The sequence below is a fragment of the Acinonyx jubatus genome, chromosome B2 (assembly GCF_027475565.1).
Source record: "Acinonyx jubatus isolate Ajub_Pintada_27869175 chromosome B2, VMU_Ajub_asm_v1.0, whole genome shotgun sequence".
NCBI lineage: Eukaryota > Metazoa > Chordata > Mammalia > Carnivora > Felidae > Acinonyx > Acinonyx jubatus.
The window spans coordinates 109,092,801-109,119,484 of record NC_069385.1 but is presented as its reverse complement, the minus strand read 5'-3'; the positions used below and the strand labels follow the sequence as shown (position 1 = coordinate 109,119,484).

Sequence of the window (26,684 nt, the reverse complement as noted above, 5' to 3'; positions counted from 1 at the left end):
TTGTAAAATGGTGATATTATATTTATCATCTGGAGACTGCTGTAAAAACAAACCTCCCCTCATTGACTGTTATCCTGAAGTATAGCTGTTCAGAAAGGGAAAATAAAGCTTGATGCTTAACCAGTTTTTAAAATAATGACTTGGTTTTCTAGCATCCTTCAGAGGTGATCAAGGGAAGGCTTTAGGCTTTTTTTTTTTTTTTTTTTTTTTAAGATTTTATTTCTGAGTAATCTCTATACCCAACGTGGGACTTGAACTTACACCCCTGAGATCAAGAGTTATATGCTCTACTGACTGAGCCAGCCAGCTGCCCAATTTGGGGCTTAAAAAAAAAATTTTTTTTAATGTTTATTTATTTTTGAGAGAGAGAGAGAGAGCAAGCTGGGGAAGAGCAGAGAGAGAGAGAGGGAGACACAGAATCCGAAGCAGGATCTAGGCTCTGAGCTGTCAGCACAGAGCCTGATGTGGGGCTCCATCCCACGAACTGTGAAATCCTGACCTGAGCCGAAGTCGGATGCTTAACTGACTGAGCCACCCAGGTGCCCCTGGGCTTTTTTAAAAACGTCATTGTGAAACATCATTATGAATTTTAAGTTATTCGGTGTGTGTAAGTCCATGTGGTTCTTACCCTTATGGTTGTTTAGACCCATCTTTGGCTGGTGGTGGGAGCCTCTTCAGGCGGGCCTTGAACTTTTTGATGTGACCTTACTAGTCTTTGCTCGTTCCCTTGTATGTGATGATGTTCCAGGCTTGTCTTGTGCATTTCCTGCCCTGGACCTGGAATCAGGCTTTTCTCCAAAGAGGAAAGGCATGAATTTTTTAAGATATTGGTCCAATTTCCGTAGAAGGGAATTATTATAATTTACACTCCCATCAGCAAAGCATGAAGCCATTTTATCCATATACTTACAGTGTTGAGTGCTATTTTAAAAATCTTGGTGTTCGTTTGATGGGCAGAATAACTCGTTCTAATTGCATTTCTTAGATTCTTAGTGCATTGCAATGTTTTCTTATATTAATATTTGCTTTGAGAACTCTTTATGATTTTATCATGTTAGAATTTTAGTAGTTATTATAGTTGATTTGTAACTCTATATTTCAAGACCTCTTCTGTCAATTGCTGGAAATATTCCTAATTTGTTGTTTGCCGTTGAGAGTCGTTTACAACTTCTATTTTATGTAGTCGAGTATTTTCATTTATAAAGCATAGAATTGTCCAGGCTTCTCTTGTTGGGGCCTTACGGGATCAGAAAGCTGAAGCCTAATAGTTATCGCCGGGCATTAGCTGGCGCATAAACATTGACTCTGCCTTCCTCACCTGACTGCAGTTGTGTTCCTTGAGGCCAGAGAGCTGCCTCCTACCAAGATGGTCTGGATCGTTTCTCACCCTGACAGACTCGCTCCAATTCTTGTTCGTATTGAAGGTGCCTCTGATTTGAGCAGCTTTGGGAGGGGAGGCCATGAAACTCTAAGCCACTGCTGATCTGGTCACTGCCTGGATGCTCCTAGGGCAGTGGGCAAAACAATGCAAAGCCCCCAACAATTGGCAGCCACCTTGTGGTGCTTCACCCACTCAGGGCGACACCCCTTGAACCACAGAGCCCCACATGTTTGTATCCCGTGCCAAGGTGGCTCTGAGGCTCTGTCAGGCGGCAGTGGGACAAAGTTTCAGACCTCAGGGTCTGTTCAGAGAGAATCGCTGCTCTCAAGATGGCAGAGATGGGGTGAGTGGCACTTGCAAGTCCACATGGCCTGTGTGAGGGATGCCAGCAAAGACCCTGCACCAGGTAGGAGATGTCTGGGATGGCCCGTAGATCCTAAAAGAGAAAAAAATAGCTCGAACTTAATAATGACAATAAATGACTGCTAAGAGTCCAGACTCACATAGTGCTTAACTTAATGCGTGCTAGGCACTCTTCCAAACAAGCCAAATTTATTAACATGTGACTTTACTTTCACAAGCCTGTGAGGTAGATACTGTTATTAGCACCATTTTACACAAAAGCGGAGGCACCGAGGGGGTCGACAACTTGGACAACTTGCCTGAGGTCATACGCTCGGTGAGTGGGAGAGTAGAAATTGAATGCAGGCAGCCTGGCTCCAGATTCTGAGCTCTGGCCCCATCCTCAGCCTGCCTGTATGTGGTAGGCCAGGGCCTTAACGTTGTGTAGCTCTTCAGACATCCTGGAGGGCGCTGCATCTTTGTAAAGCCTTGCACGGCAAAGAGCAGCCAGCTCATTTTGCATATGGGGAAATGAAGGCCTGAAGAACACAGTGACTTCTTCAGAGCCAAGTCTAGGATGCAGGACCTTGAGCATTTGGTAGTTGACACTCGTTTGGCACCAAAGTCAAACTCTTTGAACCTTCTATGAACAGAATGGCCCTTAGACAGATACAAGCAAAGTGGTTGCCTTTTCCCTTTGAGAGGCCAAAATCTTTGCGGTCTGGTTAACATGGGAATTTTATGACTTTTCTGGGTATACCTCAGACCTTGCAGTGGGCTCTTGAGGGCTGTGTGGAGGCCTGCTCTTGGGATGTCATGGTCCGAACCCAGGCCTGGCCCCTTGTGGAGGTCAAATGCTTTGCCCTTGTGTGAGGAGCAGCACACAGAGTTCCAGAACCACCGGGACTGCTGGGTCAGGGGTTCTGGAAAGGTTGGGTAAAAATTGCCCCGCTGTCTTATTGCTCCTGGCCTAATGGCTCAGACCATTTTTAGATGTCAGGAAGTATAACAATATGGTACATTTATCTTGGTGAATAATGGATGAGCCCTGGGAAGGTACTGTGCTTTTCCTGGTGAATTATTTACCAGGAGCCTCTAATTTGAGGGCTCTCCATTATAAATGTCCTGAATATGGTATATAGACAGCCCCTCCTCCTACTCTCCCTCCCCCAGGTCTCCCACGTACAGGAGAGCTGTAACCTTTCGTGTCTAGTGATATATTGGGTAGCCCTGTGGCCGAGCTGGGGACTTGCTGAGTTTGGAGCCCCTGAGGCTGCTGGGAGGGGTGGGGAGGACCTCCCTACTAGAGACACAGGGACAGACCTGCCAAGGGAAGCTGGGGTAAATGTGGGGCTGGGCGCTGCTCTACAGGTGTGAGGAACCCTAGGTATGCCTACATGTGGGTATATTCATGTGCTGTATGTCTTTGTTTTTCTTGTCCCTTTCTCTGGACCTCTGTGACTCTGTTATTCTGTCTCTCAGTTTGTTTGTGTCCATGTCTCTCTACCTGTTGACTCTCCTCTTCTCCTCTCTCAGGGCCTGGGTCTCTCTCTCTCTCTCTTCTCTCTATGTCTCTTCCTCTCTAAGTCTGCCCATCGCCCTCTGTCTCTCTGTTAGTTGTTAGTCTCCCTCTGTCCATCTGTTTGTCTCTCTCTGTTTCCTTCCCTTTTTCTCTCTCTGTCAGTCTCCCTCCAGCCCCCTTCATCTCATCTCCCTGTCTCTCCCCATCAGTGTCTTCGTGCCTCCCCCTTTCCCTCTCTCCTGCTTCCCCTCCTCCCTCCCTCCCTCTCTCTCCCCACCTTTTCCCGTTCTTCCTCTCTTCCTCCCCCATTTTCCCCTCCCCCTCTGTCCCTCTCTGTTTTCCTCCGTCTCACTCACTCACTCTCTCGCTGTCTCTCTCTGTCTCACTGTCTTGCTCTGTGACTTTAGAGGTCTGTAAGAGGCACCTCCTGGAATGGAGGGACAGCTAATTCCAGACTTAAGTGAAGCCAGATCTTGGTGCCTTCCAGACCCTGACTCAAAGATTGACAGAGTAGGCATGAAATAAACTTTAGGTCTTTGTCATTTTTTTGGCTATTCAATTCGGTTATTGCATCAGCCACCCTTAGGGGCTTTTTTTTTCTTCAGCTATTTGTGAGTGCTTTGTGTTTTATAATGTTTCCTCCCCAACAATCCCTAGGCTTTAAGCATCTGGTGATGAGTTGCAAGTTTTTGCTGCTTTTAAAAATAACTTACAAGGGATTGTTTCTATTATTCATCAGTTTGTGTTTTTTCATCTGTTGTTACTGATTTGGAGATCGAAATACTCATTTTGCCATCTTTCGCCAGAATGCCTTCTCTAAACAGCTGATTTTTTTAAATGACTCTTTTTTGGGTTATTTTCCTTAAAAAATAAGGGAGCAAATCACCAACAGAGACTTGCAGTTAAGAGATTAAATGAAAGAGTAAAATTGTCTGTTAGAAAGTTTATATTTTAAGCGGTAAAATAAGGTTTATAAGGAGTCTAGGAAGTATGCTATGGTTTGATTCTAACTCAGCAGCTGGCCGGCCTTCCGCTTCGTACCCTGTCCATGGCTCCGCCTCACCTTGCGACACCAGGCCAGACCCCGTCACATCTGAGTAATATTTGAGCAATATGTTCATGGCTGCAGGATTTGGTCCTCACTACAAGATAGCCTTCCCGCCCAAGGTTTTCTCCAGCCATACATGCTACCAGAGGTGGGTAAGGCTGATCTGTCTTCACAAGGAGAGCAGTGGGCACTGTGGACAGACCTGCCCCCACACCTGTCACCAGCAGCCTGGACTCCAGGAGGGCACCCTTGCCTCCTCAAGCCAGTGGTTCTTTCAAGTGTCCTCCCTCAATCTGGATCCTTTGTGTCTCAGGTTGAAGCCTGAAGCCTAAAGCCTGCAGCATCCCTTTAGAGGACTGTCCCTCCCTGGAGAGAAGGGTTGGTTTCCAGAAACAGCTGTTGGCCGGACAGGTGGAGGAGGAGAAAAGAAAAGGCTGGGGGAGGGGCACTTCGAGGATGGTGTCTGCTTCTGACTCCTGAGCCCTGCCTTGTGCCCTGGCCCTGCGGGGACAGCCAGGCTGCCGTGGGTGTTGTCCAACGGGGTCTCCTGCGGGCTGCCTAGGGGCACATTCGTTTCCTGCACATGTGTTAGGCATCGCCGCGTGTCAATGGGTGTGTGGCAAATGCAGCCCACTGCCGCAGGCCCTGAGTGGCTCGTGCTTTCCACATCACACATAGCAAAGCGATTTCCTCACATTCCCCACTCTTGTCTGCTCCGGGAAGTGGTTTGCAGAGTGCTTCTAAATATAAAAAGTATGAGACCAACTCTTTTTCTTATCCCTTTGAAACCAGCTGAAAGTCCAGCCTCTTTAGTGATTTTTTGGGTTTATAGGGAGAAGAAAGGGAAGCAGGGGTATGTGTGTGTGTCATCAGGCTCTGAGGGCACCCAGCAGACAGTGGGACTAGGTGCAGTGATAGAGGCCAGGGTGCTGGAGGCACACAGGGAGGAGGAGGGTAGAGGCTTGAAGACCGATCTTCAAACTATGGACAGCTATGTTCAGCCACTTACTTGTTCAGAAAAAAAAATCTTCACTTCATCCCTCCCTGAACCCAACTGTATATTTACCTATTGGGAGAACGGTAGGAAGGAGGTAGGAGATGACCACAGGGAAGGATCTTCAAAACACAGTGCTAAATGGAAAAAAAGTAAGAAGCAGAGTGAGAGATAATGCAAGACCACTTACATAAGTTGAAAATACCCGCCCTTGGGGCGCCTGGGTGGCGCAGTCGCTTAAGTGTCCAACTTCAGCCAGGTCACGATCTCACGGTCCGTGAGTTCGAGCCCCGCGTCGGGCTCTGGGCTGATGGCTCAGAGCCTGGAGCCTGTTTCCGATTCTGTGTCTCCCTCTCTCTCTGCCCCTCCCCCGTTCATGCTCTGTCTCTCTCTGTCCCAAAAATAAATAAACGTTGAAAAAAAAAATTAAAAAAAAAAATACCCACCCTTGAAACAGCAATCACATTTTCCCAGAGCACATGGAGAGAAAAGGATTTACATTAAACACGATAGAATGGGTGGGGGAGGGTGTGTATCAAAAGGAATAAGTGAAAGAAGAGAAGCAGCCAGCGTGGCATCGTGGAAAAAAACGCAGGCAGACAGACGTAGGGGCAGGACAGATCTGGGGGTAGTTTAGACTCTGCCATTTACTGGGATAGGTTTGACTTCAGTTTCCTCCTCGGTACAATGAGGCTGACTCATGTTAAGGATTCCCCCCCCCTTTTTTTTTTTTTTGAGTTCATTTATTTTGAGAGAGAGTGTGTGCAAGTGGGGAAGGGGCAGAGAGAGAAAGAGAGAGGGAGAGACAGAATCCCAGTGCAGAGCCCAATGCAGGTCTCGAACTCCTGACTCGAGATCATGACCTGAGCTGAAGTCAGATGCTTAACTGACTGAGCCACTGAGGCACCCCAAGGGCTCTTTAGATTAGAAATGAGCCTGTGCATGGGGCCAGCAAGAAGCACACAAAGGAGCTGAGGCAGTGATGTCTAATGGAGCTTTTTGTGGGGACAGAATGGTTTTATATCTGCACTGTTCAATACAGTGACCTCTAGCTACACGCAGCGCCTGAGCACTGGAAATGTGCCTGTTGCTGCAAAGGAAATTAATTTTCAATTTTGTTTCATTATAATTAAGTGACATTTAAATAGCCCCATGTGGCCAGTGGCTACCATATTGGACAGAGCAGGTCTAAGGGATATTTCAACTTCTTTAGGGGCAAGGAAGGATTTTCTTCGTTGAATGGAGTTGAGACCACTCTACCCAAAGGGCAGGGAATTGTGTCCTCCCTTCCACAGGGAATTTGGGGTGAACTGCTGTGGTCACTCTGGTTAGGTCTAAGATTTGTGCTCACTGCTTCATCAGCCTCCCAGGGCTGAGGCAGAGATGGGTAAAAAGAGCTCAAAAAACAGACTCACAGGGGCGCCCGGGTGGCTCAGTTGGTTAAGCCTCTGACTTCAGGTCAGGTCATGATCTCACAGTTCTTGGGTTCAAGCCCCGCGCTGGGCTCTGTGCTGACAGCTCAGAGCCTGGAACCTGCTTCGGATTCTGTGTCTCCCTCTCTGCCCCTCCCCTGCTCGTGCTCTGTCTCCCTCTGTCTCTCAAAGCTAAATAAATGTTTAAAACAAAAACAAAAAAGAAAACCGACTCACAGAGTTTTCTGAGCCTGCCTTGAAAATTAATATAAACTAAGGCTAGGTCTCACCAGTTGCAAGGCTGTAGTCCCCGGACTGTCACTTAGTTCACTCCCTGCCTCCACAAGAAAGATCACAGGATGCTCACCACGCTTACCTGGGGCCATTCTTGCTGTGGTCCCCGAGTGCCCTCGCCACCACACCTGGGAGTCTAATGAATGGTTGTGGAGCCTGCCGCCAGAGGCTGGGCTCTCTGTCCCCTCTGGAGCCCTGAGTGCACTGGCTGAGCACCCCTGAAGTCTTCCTGGGACTGAGCCCTGGCTCATTTCCCAGTGCCCTGGTCCAGCAGCTCTGTCCCCTTGCCTGCAATGTATATTATTTCTGCAGGCCTCTGACTGGTGTCTTCAGGAGACACCTGGCTGCTGTCTCTCCTCTTCCCTTGGGGCTGAGAATGCATCTGTCCCCAGGCACAGGGGGTGGAGAGAGCTCCTGATGCTCTCTGGTAGTTCTCCTTCTCCCTTTCCCTCTGCCATCCTGGCTCTCCCTCCCAGACCCCCCCCCCCCATTTAGCAAGCCTTTGGACTCCCCAGGGATCACCTTATCTCCAAGGACATTTTAATCTGGGGTCCATGGTTCCCTAGAGCTTCTGGGGTTTTTTACTTCCCTGAAACATACGCAGACTTTTGTGTGTCTGTACCTAATATGTATTTCATTTGACTATCATTGACTATCCCAGGAATCCAAAAGAATCACTAAAATTGGTTTCAAGGCTGCCATTTTCCAGGAGAGGAAACTGAGACTTGGGGAAGAAAATTAAGTTGGCCACGATTGGATAAAGGTAGATGTAGGACAAGATTTCAGGTTAGATAGACTCTTCAGTGACTTCATTCCCCTCTAAATGCTTGTGCGGTATTTACGGTGCCCAGGCACTGTGAGGGGGCACAGCCATATCCCGTTGGGCACGAATGTCTGCCCTCCCCTCAAGTGTACAGTCTAGCTTGGGGGTACAGCTCTCAGTCACAGCACAGATGGCAATATCACGGGTGTCCCAGGCAGTGAGCTATCAGTGAGAGTGTGTGGCCAAGGCAGAGGCGGCATCTCTTGGGGAGCCCAGCCTTAGGAATGGGAGCTGCTTGTCAGAAGTGGTGCTGGGCCCCCGTTCTCAAGCCCCAGCTGCCTCCGACCTGCACACCTGCCATACACAGCATCTCTCATAATCCTCCTGGGCCCTGCCCTGCCCTTATCTCCCTGGGCTTTGGGAGCTTGTGCTGGGTGTGGGGGGTGGGGAGGGGACTCTGAGGAGTGAACCCTTTGTTTCTGTAGCTGCCTTTGAGGCTCTCTGCAGCGAATCCAGTGTGAGGTCTTGGGGGCTGTCCAGGGCATCCTCTTGTATTTTTAATTTTACAGATAATAAATCTGCCTGGGAGGGAGTACTGATTGGCTCGGGCTACTCTGCTTGTTAGTGGTTGTATGGAGACCAGAACCCAGGTCTCCCCACCCAGTGTTCCTTCAGCCTGAGCACATCACCTCATGTGGCTGGGTGTTTAATTTGTTGCTGCTTCCTTGAAGACATCACAGCCATTTAAGGGTTACCAAGGGTGAGAGAGGTGTCCCAGATGTGGCCCTCCCAGCCCCAGCAGAAAACAGGCTAGTTCCAGGGACCAACAGTGTGGCCGCTGGCTGGGGAGCATTTTAAGCCTCATTTGTTGGTGTATTTGTCCCTCTGGCTCAGATGCCACATGATGCTGGACACAAGGACCTGCTTCTGCCATCAGAGGTTGATCTTCCCCCTCCAGGGCCTCCCAGAAGCTGGCAGGACAGGTCTGAGTTGTATTTTTCATCTAAGGTAGGCAAGTTGGCCTGTTAGGTTGTTTCTGCCCTAATCCCTGGTGATTTTGTTCTGTTCCTCTAATCCGGATGTGGGAGCCTCTCCAGACCTTTACAGTTAAATCCCAGGATGGGAAAACTCAGCTGGGTCCCTGGCTCTGCTCCCTCCTACACTGTTCAGAACAGGGACTGTGATGGCTTGCAGAGGGCTGCAAGGCTCCTGTCCGTGAACCTAGGGTCTTTTGTAGACCCTGGAAAGACAGAAGCGGGTAGAAACTCTGTGCTCTGCCTCTGGGTCTCGGAATGCGCTATGATCGATTTTCAGTGACCCTCTAAATCCTTATTTTCCATCACAGAGTCTGGGTTGCTGGTGCTGCAACCACATACAGTATCTTGGTGGTACACTGGTGGTAGAGGAGGACATTCCAGATACCCAGATTCACAAATACCACTGTAGCATTCATGTTTCTGCTGGCCTGGGTGAGTGGGATCGGGAATAGGGTAACTGAGCTCGCTGTTCATCCAAGTGACTCACTCCTACAGCAGTTGACATTTGTTCTTCAAAAAAAAATTACAAATGTGTATGCGCTGTGGACCTCTGGAGTGGTTCCAGAGCAGGGGAGAGTATGCTAGTTAAATGCAGGAAGGTCAAGTGTCTCCGGTACAGTGCATTGACCCCTTGGGGAGGAGGTGTGGTGCAGGGACTCTTGCTTGGTGCCCTTAGAGTTTCTGGATGGAAGGGACTTGTGAGGAGGGCTGTCCTTGTGGATGAGGGGACCTGGAGCTGCTCTGGTTCCTGGAGCATTTGTGGCTCTTGGATTGAGGGTTTCCTCTGCTGGCCTGTGTCCTGATGCTGTTTTCCAGAGAGGGCACAGAGTGTTGTCAGCCTCTGCCTCACGGGTTTATGTGCCCTGACAGGAGCCACTTCAGCCTGGGCACTGGGAGCTACCTGGGAGTCCGGATGTCCCCCAGCAGGGACCTAGGCTCTGAAGCCAGAGACTCGGTCTTAGGTGTGGAGGAGTGGGCCACTTCTGTATGGCTGATTGGATTTGGGGGTGATCACTCATATGGTCACACACTGCTGTGCAAAATGCCCATGCCAGGGCCAACCAGGGTCTTGGTGTCACAGCCCGGTCCTAAGGCATCTGCCTGAAAGATGGAATTTTCTTTAGTAAGAGAGGACAGAGGTAGAATCAGCTGGTCAGGTTTGGCAGGTTCTGAGGCCTGTACAGGTCCTGGGGTGTATTTCCTAGGTCAGGAGGACCAGCCCCTGTGAGGTGGATAGTTGAGTGGCCCAGATGGATGCTTGGACCAAAGTAGCTGAAATTACTTCAGAGCAGAAAAACTTCCTGCTGCTGTCTGCTCTCCAGAAAAATCATGTTTACACATATGTGTGTGCACCCATGCACACTTGGACACACATGTATTTACTGGGCCCGGAGCCCAGAGAGCAGCAAGGAGGGCAGGCAGCAGACCAGACGCTTGCTGGGGGGTGGGGAGCAGAGTTGGTCTGCTGCCCACACAGCCTTTCTCTGGGGGCTGAGGCCAAGGCGCAGGCAGAGCGAGTGTCTGCATAGAGATGGCTGTTGGGGAGCCAAGGAAATGGCTTGGAAAATGTCCTTATTGGGTAGTTGCAGCTCCAGCTTTGTTGGGGTCGGCACCTGGTGTGGGGCAGATGGTTCTGCCTGCTTGTTGTTGTGGGGGGGGGGGTGGCTTTTGAGCCTTCTGTGCCCAGCGGGGCAGCCTCATACCCTCGTATGCTTCGTGCTGTGCTACGGTCTTTGTATAATGTGAACCCACTTAACTTCATGCAGCCTGAGTGGTAGGGGCGGGGTCTCCATTTCACAGCTTGGGGAAGCGGGCAGAGAGGCCAGGCTGAGGTGGCATGGCTGGGAGGGCAAGAGCGGGGCTGTTGGGCAGCGCTGAAGCGGGTAGCCTCAGGGGCCACGCTGGCCATGTGTTCTGTGAGGGCCTGAGTAGGAGGCGTGATGCGTGGTGTGGCTGGACGGTGAAAGAGGGGGTGGCTTGGGGAAGCCCAGGGCCAGTATGAGAAGGCCTTCCTCGGACCACAGCCCTGGGGGCATCCTCAAGTCAGAGGTGGTACAGGGACAGGAATGTGCTGGTGACTGTGCCACCTTGGGGGCAGGTACCATCCCAGTCCCCAAAAGCCTTCCAGTCTCTGTCACTGCTGTCCTCCCTTTCATGTTGTTGGTGCCAGCCGAAGCTTCTGAAGAGTTCCTCACTTCCCAGCCTCTCCTCTCTCCTGGAGTCTGACATTTCTGCCAGGGACTCCTCAATCTGCCCCGGAGCCTCCTGCCCATTCCCCGACAGCCCTCCCCTCCGCCCGCGCCCCGCTCCCCAGCAACACAACAGACCAAGCTCTCATGCAAACTGTGCAGAATGGGCACACCTCCGACTGCCTTCTCAGCAAATGCGGGTGCCACGGCGCTGGGCCAGCCTCCCGATGGCAGCTCAGAGCAGGGGCTGGGGGCTTGGAGTGGCTTGGTGGCTGTTCTCCCTGCCTTTTATAACATCTAAAGTCTGCCCCAGCCAAGCACTAACCAGGACCTGCTGTGAGCTGACGTCAGGACAGAGGGCCCCGAGGGGCCAGCTTTGATGTTTCCCAGGCCCTGTCGTGGGGGCGCAGGAGGCTCTGAGTGGCAGTCTGGGAATGCAACATCTCTCACCACAGCTACAGAGCAGCCCTAGCCCCAGGAGGGGATGCCGGAGGCTGAGCTGGGGTCCCTCTGAGTCATGCCATCTTTTCTTCCAGCTCAGGTTTCTGTGGCCAGTGCTCTGTGGTTCCTGCAAGCCTGCGGCCCCTTTCCCTCCATCCCACCCCCACCTGGTTATTCCCCTCAAACTTGTCTGTTGTGGAGGTTCGTCCCCCATCCAGGGGCTGGGAGTGGTCCTGGGCCTCTCGAGGGGGAGCTTTCTAATATTCTTAAAATGGGAGTCCTTGGGCAGGAAGGGTGATAATGGAAATAGTAACAGTAGCTACCATTCACCGGAGTAGCTCTGTCCGAGGCTTTTCACACGAATTACAGCATTTGTGACTCATGACAACCTCATGAGAGAGGCCGAGGGAGCTGAGGCATAGACCATCTGCGTTCCTTGCCCAAGGTCAAACACTAAGCATGATGGGCAGGATTTGAGCCAGACCTGTCTGATTCCACACCCTTAACTAATACTCCTCTGCATGGGTGAGGCTCCTCGATCCCCACGTCTGGAGAAGCTGAGCGGGGAAGTGAGGACTCACCTGCAGTTGGATGACAGGTGATCTCTCTTTGGCCTTTAACAAGCATCCTGGAGTTCTGGGTCAAGAGTCCCAAGAATTTGGTGAGTTGCATTTGCAGAGGTCCACCAGGGCATCAGTCTGAGTCTGCCCATCTGTATCATGAGAGGTGGTCCGGAAGTGTTCCAGATGCCTCCATGTTCACCAGCTCTTGCCCCACACTTCCTTTAAGGTGACCTCAGTCAGCCAGTTAGCCAGGTGCCTTTGTGTGTCTGGCATGGTCTGCAAGAGGGGTGTCTACCTCTCTACCTGGCCTCAGGAATGGAGGCCCATTGTGGGATCAGCTGTTTCCAGGGTTTGTTTTGAGTTCGTGGGTGGGGCTGGGAAGAATTTAGGGCTAGAAGCTGGCTTCCTTGGATCATGGTCAAATTAGCTGTTTGATTTTGAGCAAACAGCTTAATTTTTCTGGACCTCAGTTTACCTATCTGTTCTACAAAGGTGTTGTACCAAGTTGCCGGTGGGGGGGGGGGGGTGGATGGTGCACAGGGCCATGTTCCTGTGTGGTGATTAGAAGTGAATGGGGTGTTTGGGATGTCAGGGTAGCTGGGGGTACTTAGCAGTGCCCAGAGGACAGATTAGTTAACTTGCACAGTGGGTGGGACAACCCAGCATTGAGGGCAGTTATCACACCTAGAGAGCCAGCAGTGCCCGACTGAGCAGTAATGGGGTGCTCTGAGCACCTTCCAGCTCCCTGACTGTCCTGTGGGCTGGCACCTCTGGGAACATTGGAAGGTGGACCTCCTCATCTGGACCTCACTCTGAGAGATCCTGGACTTGTCTTAATGCTGACTTTAGGAGGACACTGGTTCTCATGGCCCTAAAGAGCCAAACTCCACCTTCAGGGACTTGAAACAGCAGTCTTTGGGCCACAGTCTCCATCGCTTTGGGAGGGGATGGCAGGACCCCCTCAGCCTCTTCTTGCCCTTACCAGGCTCAGTTTGATCAGAGGCAGAGGCTGCTTCTTCATGTAGCCGCCCCAGGTGGCCTATTTCTTCTTCCCGGAGGGGCTGCACGTCCTCTTCCATGTCGTCACCCACCCCTGGCAGGCGGGCTGGTGTTCCAGACCCAGTGGCTCAGGGCCTCTGCAGGGCACCCACGTGGGCCAGGAACAAAGCCCAGTGTGTTACTCCTGCTGTAGCCCTGCCACCTGCCCAGCCCTGCCCTCCGCCTCCTCGACCCATCTGCTCCTCAGCACAGGTTTCTCACTTTCCTTTGTTCCCACTGGCTATGGCTCCCCCTTAGTTTCTGGGGCCCCCCTTCCCTGTGGGTGCTCCTTCAGCCCCAGACAGAGCTGAAATGTTGTGGTGCAGGAGGGGGTTCAGATGAAAACCTGGAACCACTTGGCTTACCTCTCAACTTGGCATAGAAAAGTCAGCCCTGCCACACAGATTCTTAGAGATAGAGGGTAGGACGTGGGGGTGGCCCTGGCATGTCTTTGGCAATAGCTGCAGATCTAGGGAATATTGGCTTCTCCTGTGATGGGGCGAATTTTCCTAAGGAAATCCATGGTGGGGGGTACAGGGGCATCTGGGTGGCTTAGACAGTTAAGCGACCAACTCTTGATTTCGGCTTAGGTCAGTATCTTACGGTTTATGGGTTCGAGCCCTGAGTCAGGCTCAGCGCTGACAGTGCAGAGACTGCTTGGGATTTTCTCTCTCACACTGGTACTTTGTCCCTCTCCTACTCACATGCACACTCACTCTCTCAAAATAAATAAACTTAAAAAAAAACAGTATAAAAAAAATCCGAAGAAGCCCCGGTGGACAGGGGGTGGGGTGGGGCTAAGGGCTACAGAGCACCTGTGGGTGGGATTCAAAGCCACCTCTGATGCGGAACACTCAGTGGGACTGTGAGTGGGAGTAATCCTTCCAAGATGCTCTTTGGGTCATGACTTAACTCTGCTCAACATCCTGGATTCTGAAGATTGATGGGGAGGGTTGCCTGCTAATGTCCCTTGCTCCTCTGCCCAGCATCAGGACCTGCAGGTCTGAACCTTCCTTTAGGGAGCCTCCCTGGTGTCCCCAGCCCTTGGAACTCCCTCTTCTTTCTGTGCTCTAGAGGCACTGACTACTCACACTGTTCATTGGGCACGAGCCTTGCCTTGTTGTGTATGATTGCGCTGTGCCCCCTCCTGACTGGTGTGTCATGTCTTTGTATCCTGCAGAGCACACGACACAATTGAAGAGTTTTTCAATGGACACTTGGCACTTCCAGTCTCATGATCCTTCTCTCCTGCACTTACTGGCCACCTTCTGTGTGCATAGCCCCTTTCGTCCTGTGCACAGAGTGATGGGTGATCTGTGTTAGGACAGTGACTGTAGCTCCTCCTGACTGTACCTCTCTCATGTCCCCATCCGCAGGTGCCCAGGCAGCCATTGTCTTCATCAAGGAGCCTTCCTCCCAGGATGCACTGCAGGGGCGCCGGGCACTGCTCCGCTGTGAAGTCGAGACCCCAGGCCCAGTACACGTGTACTGGCTGCTGGATGGGGCCCCTGTCCAAGACACTGAGAGGCGTTTTGCCCAAGGCAGCAGCTTGAGCTTTGCAGCTGTGGACCGGCTGCAGGACTCTGGAGCCTTCCAGTGTGTGGCTCGGGATAATGCCACTGGAGAGGAGGCCCGCAGTGCCAACGCCTCCTTCAACATCAAATGTGAGAGCCAGGGCGCTGTGCTCACTCCCTATAGACCTTCAACTACTGAGCCCTGCAGGACCCCTCCTTTCCCTCAGCTTCTCCCGTTTCCAGTTAAATGGGGGCAGGCAGAGAGCAGTTGTGGTCAGTTCTTTGAGTGGATAAGAAAAGTTTTATTTTTTCCAGAAGATTTTTTTTCCTTCAAGTCTAGAACCCTTTATGTGTTGGATGCTTTTGCAAATGGCAAGGACAGTGAGGGCCAGTGTGGCCAGGCATCAGAGTTGTCTGCCACAGACTGGATGGGCCCTCTGTTTCTGGCCCCTCACCCCACCCCGTCTGTAGCTGCAGCCTCGTCTTTGCAGGGCTTCCCTGCGCTGTCTCTCATCTCCAGAGCCTGCAGGTTGTGTCCTTTTCTGCTTGTCTTCCTTCCCCTCTGCCTTCCCACACTTGCTCTGCTCTGCCCCTCACTCTGAAACCGTGGCCTCTGCTACAGGGATTGAGACTGGTCCCGTGGTCCTGAAACATCCAGCCTCAGAAGCTGAGATCCAGCCACAGACCCAGGTCACACTGCGTTGTCACATTGATGGGCATCCTCGGTAAGGAGATGACTTTGAGGGTGGGAATGGAGAGGGTTATTCTAGACAAGTAGGGATATCTTTCCAAATCCTGGACTCTATTCATTCTATAACCACCCCTGCCCATATGCTGCCCCACACAAGCCCCTAGTGACCTGAGGAGAGGCGGCATTGTCCTGCGGAATGATCCTGGATTCTGGGAGCTGAGGGCTGTAGAATCTCAACCTGATTATGCCCCTGAATTGTTGTGTGCCCTTGTGCAAGTCACTTCTCCTCCCAGGCCTCAGTTTCCCCATTTGCAAACTGAGGGGTCTAGCCTCTAGTCCTGTATTTTGTCCACTGGTCACCTGAGTACCCTCTGCCTCCCTGCTGCTGATCCCCTTGGCCTGCAGGCCTATGTACCAGTGGTTCCGAGATGGGAGCCCCCTCTCTGATGGTCAGAGCAATCACACGGTCAGCAGCAAGGAGCGAAACCTGACCCTCCGGCCGGCCAGCCCTGAGCATAGTGGCGTCTACTCCTGCTGTGCCCAAAATGCCTTTGGCCAGACCTGTAGCAGCCAGAACTTCACCTTGAGCATTGCTGGTGAGCCTGGGGTGGGGATGGAGAGGGCGCAGCAGGGATGCGAGGGGCTTCCCCACTCTGTCTGCTCATGCACCTGTGCTTCTCCCACCCCAGACGAGAGCTTTGCCAGGGTAGTGCTGGCGCCTCGGGACATGGTAGTGGCGAGGAATGAAGAGGCCATGTTCCACTGTCAGTTCTCAGCCCAGCCACCCCCTAGCCTGCAGTGGGTCTTTGAAGATGAGACTCCTATCACTAACCGCAGTCGGTAAGGCAATTGGGAAGGGGCCTTCAGGTAAGGTGTTACAGGTTGTGTACTGTCCCAGTGCATTCTCTAAAAGAAAGTCATTAGTATTGCAGACATCCTAGATCTATATGTGTGTTACTTCGAATTTCCAGCAGATGGCAGTAGAATGTTTTGCTATTACAAAATGAGTCCAACAAAGGGAAGAGTCTCCGGGAAGGGCATCTTCTTCCCGTTTGCACCACGGCACTGTATGAGCTAGTGGTGGCTCCGTTCTCTTCTCTCCCCTCCTGCCTATATGGGTCTTCTGGGATGGGGAGTAGAGACCCAGGGTTGGAGGGACACAGGGAACCTAGGTAACCGTAGTCTGGATGGGAAGGTCCTGAATGGTAAGGATACCTTACCCCCCCCCCCAACACACACACACACATGCACTTTTTGGAGGAAGCAGTCACTTCCAGAATATGCTGGAAGGTCCAGCTCCTTTATGTGGACTTTTGTCCTTCCCCAGGCACTATGAGAGCGGAGAGCACCTTTGCAGTGCCGAGTGTGGCTGTGGTCCTAGGTGAGGGGCTTGGATCCCACCTAGCTTCAGCCCTGAGGAAATCATCAGTAGTTTTGATCTGGTGTGGCCCAGGGGCTTCTGACTACTGGGGCTGGGTGCCCTAGTGGCAGGCTTGTCTTAACCCTGCGGGGAGGTGGGCCTCTGTCTCTCCAGGTGCATGCTGTTGATGACTCACTGTCTCTCACTGACACTGTTGCTCACCTTGCCACCCGGAGAGCTGAGTCTCCTGTAGGTGGAGCACACCCACACACACACGTGAGTGCATGCATGCACGTGTACACACACACACACACGCGCACACACACACACACACACACACACACACACACGCAGAGCGGTGTAACATGTTGGCTTCCTTATCCCTGTCCTCTTCCTGGCTGATTCCTTCCTACATCTCTGACCATTGCAGCATGGGGTTCCATCTCATTCCCTTCCAGAAGGATGCCCGTGGGGCCACTTCTTCCAAATAGCATTCTCTCCTCTTTGTAGTCCCCCACACCTCCGCAGAGCCACGGTGTTTGCCAACGGGTCCCTGCTGCTGACCCAGGTCCGGCCCCGCAACGCAGGGGTCTACCGCTGCATTGGCCAGGGGCAGAGGGGCCCTCCTGTCGTCCTTGAGGCCACGCTTCACCTGGCAGGTAGGTCCCCGGGTCTAGGGTGCTGAGGTGGGGGCCGCCTTCAACCTCGTTGGCATGTAGAGATTTAGGCTCCTGATTCAACCCAGAGTGCAGAGAGAGAGAAAGAGGATGCTGGGGGCAGGAAGAGGAGACGCAGTGTTTTAGGGGAGGGTTTGAGCTGGAAAGGGCCAAAAGCTTGCCCTGGGACCACATGAGGTACCTTGAGACCCACAGTAATCGGGTTGTTTGCCTCCTGCTCCCATCCCTGCAGAGATTGAAGACATGCCACCATTTGAGCCACGGGTGTTCACAGCTGGCAGCGAGGAGCGTGTGGCCTGCTTGCCCCCCCAGGGTCTGCCAGAGCCCAGTGTGTGGTGGGAGCATGCAGGAGTCCGGCTACCCACCCGTGGCAGGGTCTTCCAGGAGGGCCATGAGCTGGTGTTTGCCAGTACCATGGAGAGTGATGCTGGTGTCTACACCTGCCACGCAGCCAACCTGGCCGGGCAGCGGCGACAGGATGTCAACATCACTGTGGCCAGTGAGCATTTTGCCCTGAGGGGTGAGGCGAGGTGGAGGGGAGCCCAGGTCCCCTGAGGCCTTGCTCTCTGGGTGCGATGTACAGAGGCTTCCCTGGTGCTCACCTGTGGCCCTCTCAACTCTGGACCTTGCTTGCTTGGGATTCCGTTGGCTGCTGGGAGGTGACAGTGGAGAGCCAGGCACAGAAGTCGGGGTGACAGCCCACACAAAAAAACAACCCTTGGGCTGGAAAGGAGGAGCAAAGGATTGGGAGTCTAGAGACCCAGGTCCCACTCTTTCCCCGGTGCACAGAGCAGCGATGGGTAGCAAGCCACCTGCTTTGCTAGGGCTCAGGCTCCTCATCCATAAAATGGGATTGATAACCCACTACTTACCCTACAAGGTGGTCAGAAAGATCAGATGTACTTGCAGTCAGCTGATAGGTTGGCTGGTGGCTGGCTGGTCCCCGGTGGCTTCATTCGCATGTTTCGAAGTTGACGGAGGATATATCTACCAGAGTGCCTTGGTTGTCTCCCCCGTGGTGGCTCCAGCAGGCCAGCTCCAGCCTCTTCACATGGTGGCTGGGGTTCGAGAGGCCAGTAGTGGAACCTGGAAGACTTCTCAAGGCATCAGCTTAGCAGTTGCTCAGTGTTTCTTCCACCGTGTTCTGTGTTGGGCCAGGCAAGTCACCGGCCACATAGACTCTAGGCAGTAGAGAAATAGACTGTCTCTCTCTCTCTCTCTTTTTTTTAAGTTTACTTATTTATTTTGAGAGAGACAGTGCAATCAAGGGGGGCAGAGAGAGAGAGAGGGAGAGAGAGAGAGAGAATCCCAGGCAGGCTCTGCTCTGTCAGTGCAGAGCCCACGCGGGGCTTGAACCCACAAAACCGTGAGATCATGACCTGAGCTGAAATAAAAAGTTGGATGCTCAACCAGCTGAGCTACCCAGGCGCCCCTAGACTGGCTCTTGGTGGGGAAAGTGGCAGCAACACATTACAAAGAAGCAAGGGATGGAAGAACTGTTTACAGTCATCTTTGCAAACAGTCTGCCACAAGTCAGACAGGAAGTCCTTATAGGGTTTTGAGTCGGAGCGTGACATTCTCAAAAAAATCACTCTAGCCGTTCTGAGAATACCAGAATGTTAGGGGCAGGAGTCAAAACAGGGAGCCCAGTTAGTGGATGAGTGTAATCATCCAGGGGCAGTGTTGAAGGGCCTGGAACAGAAGTGGTAGCAGTGGAGGTGAGAGAGATGGTCAAATTCAGGAGTTTCTGGAGCCAAAGTCGATAGGGTTTGTGTAGAATGGATGTGACGGGAGGCTGTGGAGAGGGAAGTCAAGGCTAGGTTTTGGCTTCTACTGTTGGCTGCATAGTGGCAATGTTGACCAAGACAGGGGAAACTGGGATGAGCAGGTTCTGGGGGAAATGATTTGTTCACTTTTGTACATAGAAAACCCAAGAGGCTTGTTGGATATCCAGTCAGAGATGGCAGTAGGCAGTTGGATTTGCAAGTCTGAAGCTTGTATGGGGGGAGGTCAGGAGTCAAGGTACAGGTTTGGGAATCATCTGCTCATATGGCATTGAAGGCCACAGATTGGCTGAGATCATTCAGGGGACAAGTATGGCTAAAACAGACCAGGGGGGCACGTGGGTAACTCAGAGAGTTAAGCGTCCCACTTTGGCTCAGGTCATGATCTCGCAGTCTGTGGGTTCGAGCCCTGCATCGGGCTCTGTGCTGACAGCTCAGAGCCTGGAGCCTGCTTCGGATTCTGTGTCTCCCTCTCTCTCTTCCCCTCCCCTACTTGTTCTCTGTCTCTGTCTCTCTCTGAAAAATAAATAAACATTAAAAAAAATTTAGAACACACCAGGGATCCGAGGACCAGGCCTTGGAGTGTTCCAGTGTAATAAAAAGAGCAAGGGTGTTGGAGTCCTGTAGACCAGGGATTTGAATCCTATCTCTATCAGGTATTAGCACATCACTGTTACTTCTTTAAACCTCTGTCTTTTCAGCTGTAAAATGGGTATAGGAATACATACTGAGGGGACTTATTGTGACTGTTAACTAAGACGATGTTCAAAAGGTGCTGCCCATAGACCTTCCCTAAGGAGTAGTTGATGCAGTTTTCACCAGAGCAGGTGGGCTTCTGAGCTCAGGGTTGAGTGTGCTATTAGAGTTTTCAAGGATTGGATCCTTTGGTTGTGCAAACATGTTAACTGGTCTTCTGTTTTTTCCTTGTACCTCTAGCTGTGCCCACATGGCTAAAGAAGCCCCAAGACAGCCAGCTGGAGGAGGGCAAGCCAGGGTATTTGCATTGCCTGACCCAGGCCACACCAAAACCCACAGTCGTCTGGTATAGAAACCAGATGCTCATCTCAGAGGTGAGAACGCGGTTTGCTGCTGGTGGGAGAGGGCACTGTGGTCACCTGGCTAGCACTCCTTCCCCTGAAACTGCCCTCGGGGAGACGCTTGTGGGGCCGTGGGCAGAGTCATAGTCACATAATGCGTGCCGCAGGACTCGCGGTTCGAAGTCTCCAAGAACGGGACCCTGCGTATCAACAGCGTGGAGGTGTATGATGGAACGTGGTACCGCTGTGTGAGCAGCACCCCAGCCGGCAGCGTCGAGGCCCAAGCCCGTGTGCAAGTGCTGGGTGAGTGCACGTGAGTGAAGAGAGCTCCCGGCCCAGTGGGCAGGAGAGCAAAGGGGAAGGAAGGAGCAGCAGGGGCTCGGATCTTCAGGCGTGCCCTGGCCTCTCCAGCTGCCTCAGTTCCAACTCTTTCCACTCACCCACCCTCCCTCTACTGACACAGAAAAACTCAAGTTCACACCGCCACCCCGGCCGCAGCAGTGCATGGAGTTTGACAAGGAGGCCACGGTGCCCTGCTCAGCCACAGGCCGAGAAAAGCCCACTATTAAATGGATACGGGCAGGTGGGTACCAGGTGGGCATGGGGTGGGGGCAGGTAGGACAGCCTACTGTCAGATGTGTGCATGTCTGAGGACCAGCCGAGAATTCAGCACCGTGCCAGGCATTGTGGGAAAAACCAGAAAAGTGGGACCAATTTTAGGCCAGTTAGGAAGAAAGGAGCCAGACACACCCGAGGTCGGGTTATGGCCTTAGACAAGTCCTCCTTCTCACTTTCAAAAGTGAGACTTTGTGTTACTTTGGGACATAAAAGTAACAAGACAAGGGTCCCTTTAGAAAATTTCGGAGTGGGGGGTGCCTGGGTGGTTCAGTCATTTAAGCATCTGACTCTTGATTTTAGCTCAGGTCATGATCTCAAAGTTGTAGGATCAAGCCCCATGTTGGGCTCTGTGCCTAACTTGGAGCCCACTTAAGATTCTCTCTCTTCCTCTCCTTCTGCCCCTCCCCCACATGCATTCTCTCTAAAAAACAAAAAAACAAAAAAAAAAGAAAAGAAAAAAAAATTTGGGAGGAAAAATGCAGGATCCCATCATCCATAATCTTTGGGTGTGTTCCCCTTTCTTTTTCTATGTGTATCTTTCTGTTTGTACATAGCAATTTTATTAAACATATAATTTTCACTTATTAAACTTACATGAGTAAGTTTTGCTCACTATAGAAAAAGAAGACCCACTTAATTATGTAATTTTATACCCTTTTTTACTTAATGTTATCAAGCATTTCCACATATTTATATACATAAACATTGGTTTTGATGATTGTAATAATATTCTGATGATTGGAATCACTGTAATTTACTTAAATATTCCCTAAACATTGGAGATTTGGGTTGTTAACCATCCTCCCTCTTCCCCTCTCTCCTTCTCTGTCTGCTTTCGCTCTCTCTCTTTTTATTGCTGCAATAAACATCTTTAAGCCAAAGTTTTTTCTGGATTTGGGTTTATTTCCTTTGGGAGAGATTCCCAGAAATGGAATAATTACGTATAAAAGGGTATGCACATTTTTGCAGCCCTTACCATGGATTGTTAAACTGTCAAAGGGCTGGACCAGCTTTTACATCTCCATGAGTAGTGTGAATGAGAGGGTAAGACTGTAGCTTTCGGGGAGGAAGTGGGCTCTCCCTGCTCAGGTGGTCTGGTGGAAGCTTTCTGTGGGAAGTGGGGCTCTAAGTGGATCTGAAGCCTGGATGGTGGCAAAGAGCAGGAAAGGGTTCTAGGGGTGAGAAGTGGCAGGCAGTGAGGATGAGAACAGGGCAGAGTTGGGGCCCAATCAGAAGTCAATTTTGCAAAAGTGAAATGTTGTATAGGGCAGTGGAAGGATGTAGCACTGAAAAATTGGGGAAGGAGTAAGTAACGGGGGCTTCCCAACGCCTGGTTCAGGAGTTTGGACTTTGTGGGTAGTCAGGAGCAATGGCATGATTTTGAGTAGAGGTGAGTGACAGAGCGCATTGCCAGTCACCCACGTGACTCTGGCCAAGCCTGTGATTTTCCCTTTGTTGCAGATGGAAGCAGCCTCCCGGAGTGGGTGACAGACAATGCAGGCACCTTGCACTTCTCCAGGGTGACCCGTGATGACGCCGGCAACTACACTTGCATCGCCTCCAATGGGCTGCAGGGCCAGATCCGTGCCCATGTCCAGCTTACTGTGGCAGGTGCGACCGTGGCAGGGCCCTGGGGCTGGGACTGGCAGGCCCCATGGGGCAGCCCACACCCCACCAGCCCCATTGCTCACTGCTCCCTACACCTTTTGGGCTCTTCCCATCTAGTTTTCATCACCTTCAAGGTGGAACCAGAGCGCACGACTGTGTACCAGGGCCACACAGCCCTGCTACGGTGTGAGGCCCAAGGAGACCCCAAGCCACTCATCCAGTGGAAGGGCAAAGACCGCATCCTGGATCCCACCAAGCTGGGACCTAGGTAGGGCCGTCTCCCTCCCCTACCTGCTGCACCTCTCCTGCGGCCGGTCTGCCCAGGAGCTGGCGAGGTGTGCAGTGCTGTGGCTTCTCTCCTGGCAGAATGCACATCTTCCAGAATGGCTCCCTGGTGATCCATGACGTGGCCCCTGAGGACTCAGGCCGCTACACCTGCATCGCAGGCAACAGCTGCAACATCAAACACACGGAGGCTCCCCTCTATGTTGTGGGTATGTGTTGGGGAGGGATGTCCTGCACAGGAAGTTGTGGGGCCAGACTTCTTTCTCTTTATTTTCATTGTCATCCCCTGTATATGGAAGACACTTAAACCATTTTTGTGTTGGGGGCTGGGATTCAGTGGTGTCCCCTCCACCATGCCATGGCATAGTGTCAGCTTCCTTGCTTAGAGCTGGGCCGTTGTTGATTTCACATGCCGCAGCTGGTGTTTGCGTGTTTGTGTATGTGTATGTGTGCGTGCACACGCACGCAACTTGGGGAGAGGTATGGGGGTGGTACTCTTGTCCTAAAATGCTTCTTCCCAGGTCTCCTGCAGCAGCCGCACGTATATCTGGGTGGGCAGGGAGGGGAACAGGCCAGGGGACAGCAGGAAAGGGTTCCTTTGCTCTGGAGGCCCAGAGAGGATGATGTGTCAGGTAAAAGGTTCTGCCTAGAGTCAGGAACTCTTGGGGTTCAGATCTGGCCTCTCCTGCTAACCAGCTCTATGCCCTTAGAGGTGTTACTTCCTCTCTAGGGGCTTGTTTCTGTATCTGTAAGATGAGAGTGGTTTCAACAAGAAGTTCTTAAACTTTTGTGGTTTAGCAGCAGAACTGTTTTTCTAGACAAAATATTCTGTGGAACTTACATGGGAAATAGTGAAGTGATAAGGCCCGTTGGTAGAAACATTAGGTGTGAGGCAGGAGTCAGGGGATCTTGCATCGCCTCCCCCACAGCCCTCTCTCCCTCAGTTTCCCTAACGATTCCTGGCTTCTCTTTCACTGGAATAGAAGATCCTTTCCACAAACACATTTCTTTAAGAATTTGCTCTGTGTCAGGCAGTGTCTCAAACTAGAAATTCCCAAATGCTGTTCTTCAGGGCCTGGCTCAAGATGTCAAGTCACGTAGGAAGCTTATTAGCAATAGTGCAGGTTTGTGTTGACATCTTGACAGATGTGTTTTTTTTAATGTGTGTTCCTAGCCTCATGTTCAGATGCACACCAGCTTGGGAATCACTGGCCTCATGTCCTTCAGAACTCTTTATGACCTTGGTAGGGCCCAAGGACCCAGCCCTGGTTAAAGCCAGTGACAGTGGTGACCCCTCCTGGTTTTCTGGTTTGGCCAGACCATCGAGGTCGTCAGGTTGTCTCTGCGTAGGGTGGGGAAGGGCTAGTCGAGAAGTAGGGCCGAGTTTGCTTCACAGGCCCCCTGCCCAGACCCTTCTTTGTGTCTCTCAGACAAGCCGGTGCTGGAGGAGTCAGAGGGCCTGGGCAGCCCTCCCCCGTACAAGATGATCCAGACCATTGGGCTGTCCGTGGGCGCTGCTGTGGCCTACATCATTGCCGTGCTGGGTCTCATGTTCTACTGCAAGAAGCGTTGCAAGGCCAAGCGCCTTCAGAAGCAGCCCGAGGGCGAGGAGCCCGAGATGGAGTGCCTCAATGGTGAGGGGCGGTGGTGTGGAGGTGGTGCCAGTGTGCAGGTGCTGAGCGCCCTCCTGCGGCCACAGAGAGAGCTGCAGCGCTGGGCAGCCTGGGTCCTAGCCAAGCTGCCCCACCCCTAGCTGGAAGCCTGGAGTTGGCCCATTCCCAGGGCCGCGGTGTCTGAGCAACCTGGCTCAAGACTTCCTCACTGGAGCTTCCGGGCCAGCTTCTGTGTTTCCCTGCCTTCTCCGTGCACTACTAAACCGCAGATGCAATTAGTATACGCATTCACATTTCTGTTGCACATCCTGTCTCCCAGTCTGTCTGTTTCCCTTCTCCTGGGTTTCCCCCATCAGTTTAGGTGTTCAGGAGCAGGGCCTGGGGCTCCCTCACTCTGATTTCCCCTTTGTGCCTGTTTAGGGCTTTGCACGGAGGAGGCCCTACGAAAGCAAAAACGCTTCTGTCAACATAGTGTCCAGGGACCAGTGGTTCAGATGAGACTTGTACCCTTTGTTCTGTTTCCGAGGTTGTGATCAGCTGCCTCAACACATGGTTATGATTTAAGGGATGCCTGCTCGCCCCTTCCCCATCAGTTAGTTCATCAGTTGGACTGGCCTTTTTGTGTGGGACACCATGATTGGACCCACTCTGACGGAAGTGGAGGTTTGGGGGAGAGGAGTGAGGTCCCCATGGTGGCCAGAGTGGTCTCATCCTGATACCCCCTCCCCCTGCCCCCCCGCCCCACCATGCTCCTTCTCCTCAGGTGGGCCTTTGCAGAATGGGCAGCCCTCAGCGGAGATCCAAGAGGAAGTGGCCTTGACTAGCTTGGGCTCTGGCCCTGCGGCCACCAACAAACGCCATAGCACCAGTGATAAGATGCATTTCCCGAGGACGAGCCTACAGCCCATCACCACACTGGGTGCGTTGCCTTGGTCACAACTATCCTTGCTTCTGTCTTGAGGTTAGGTTAGGGCTGGCGGCTCTGAAGTCCCTAAAACTTAGGACATTGGAGCAGGGGGCGAGAGGCACAGGGGAGATAAGTGCAGTGTGTCCCCAGTGCCTGTACGTGCCTCACCTCCACAGTTGTGGTCATTCCTGTACATTAATTACTTGACGTTTCCTTTAGATTAACTGATTTAAAACAAAACAAAACTTAACAGGAGTTAGTTTTGTTCTAGGAGAAAATGTGAGAAATTACAGATCTGTGGGAGTTAAGTTTTTTCTGAGTGTACATTAAAACATGTACCTGTTGACCTGTTTATCAAGAGCCACCTAAAATTCTCAGATGAGCCTTCCTTTGGAAAATGCTGGTTATGAATTCCACCCTTCATTTTACACAGTCTCATTGGAGACTGTGAAGCCCAGCGTGAGGTAGGGAGGGGTTTGCTCAGAGTCACGCGGCACAAGTAGGGCCAGCGCCTCATCCAGCCAGGTGGGGCACAGCAAAGGCTTCCCTCTGTGAGAGGCAAGGCACCTCCCCAAGTCAGAGGCGCCTCTGCTTGGGCAAAAGCAGCTGATGGATTCGGACCTGCACCCACAGGGAAAAGTGAGTTTGGAGAGGTGTTCCTGGCCAAGGCCCAGGGCTTGGAGGAGGGGGTGGCGGAGACCCTGGTGCTTGTGAAGAGCCTGCAGAGCCGGGACGAGCAGCAGCAGCTGGACTTCCGGAGGGAGTTCGAGATGTTTGGGAAGCTGAACCACGCCAACGTGGTGCGGCTCCTGGGGCTGTGCCGGGAGGCCGAACCCCACTACATGGTGCTGGAGTACGTGGACCTGGTACGCTGGGCTGCGGGGGGAGGGGACCTGGGAGTCTAGGGCTCTGGCTGGGGGTGGGGCACGACGGGAGCCACCTCTCACCTGGTCTCCGTCTGCCTGCCCTTGCCTCCTTGAGACACTCAGCCTCCGGTCCCTGCCAGCTCTCTGACACCTGCCTGTCTATCTTTCCTGTCCTCCAGCCCCGTGCCTGGGGGTCTGGTCCCCGGTTCTTCCCAGATTCTCCCTCTGTGCACCACATGGATGCATTCCAGGCCTTCTTCCTTGACTTAGGTTTTCTTTGGTTTGTCTTTTTTCCTTCTCTCCAGGGCTCATGACCCTTTAGGAATAAACTTAGCAGGACTGGTTTTCCTTCCTGGCATCCCGTACCATCTGGGGCACCGGTGTGAGCCCAGTTGCCAGCCTTCTCTTCCCACCTTAGTTGCCATGTCCCATTATGCCTCTTACTGTGCATCCCTCCCCCCCGACCGATCTAAGCCTTATTCCCTTGGTCCTCAAGCTGCTGCTTGTCACACCCTCGCCCAGCTCACAGGAAGGGGAGGAGCAATTCTCTTTCCATTGGCAGCTGCTTATGAGTACTTTATGGATGTTTCTGCTGCTGCTGTTTCTTCCCTCCTCCCTATGTTTATCAGATAATAACCCCCTGGGGGACAGGGGTTCCCTCTCAGGTCTGTGAGGCTCCCTGAGGGCAGGGGCTTTGTCA

The 26,684-nt window shown here is 52.3% G+C and overlaps 1 protein-coding gene and 1 long non-coding RNA gene across 2 annotated transcripts in view; one reads left to right on the top strand and one right to left on the bottom strand.

Moving 5' to 3' along the window:
• The window catches only part of PTK7 (protein tyrosine kinase 7 (inactive)), a 63,154-nt gene that overhangs the window by 22,828 nt on the left and 13,642 nt on the right, over positions 1-26,684 (top strand). Inside the window, exons 2-16 of the mRNA XM_027057716.2 lie at positions 14,401-14,688; positions 15,161-15,263; positions 15,635-15,825; positions 15,919-16,069; positions 17,100-17,248; positions 17,499-17,765; positions 19,987-20,120; positions 20,255-20,390; positions 20,551-20,670; positions 22,167-22,316; positions 22,431-22,581; positions 22,680-22,807; positions 24,029-24,232; positions 24,975-25,130; positions 25,752-25,984. Coding sequence (XP_026913517.2) covers positions 14,401-14,688; positions 15,161-15,263; positions 15,635-15,825; positions 15,919-16,069; positions 17,100-17,248; positions 17,499-17,765; positions 19,987-20,120; positions 20,255-20,390; positions 20,551-20,670; positions 22,167-22,316; positions 22,431-22,581; positions 22,680-22,807; positions 24,029-24,232; positions 24,975-25,130; positions 25,752-25,984 — 2,561 coding nt within the window. The remainder of the gene's footprint in view (positions 1-14,400; positions 14,689-15,160; positions 15,264-15,634; positions 15,826-15,918; positions 16,070-17,099; positions 17,249-17,498; positions 17,766-19,986; positions 20,121-20,254; positions 20,391-20,550; positions 20,671-22,166; positions 22,317-22,430; positions 22,582-22,679; positions 22,808-24,028; positions 24,233-24,974; positions 25,131-25,751; positions 25,985-26,684) is intronic.
• LOC128315632 (uncharacterized) lies at positions 17,237-18,766 on the bottom strand. The gene is made up of 3 exons (XR_008298604.1): positions 18,139-18,766; positions 17,869-17,989; positions 17,237-17,359 (listed from the first exon to the last, which is right to left on the bottom strand). It is a non-coding gene; the product is annotated as an uncharacterized LOC128315632 (long non-coding RNA).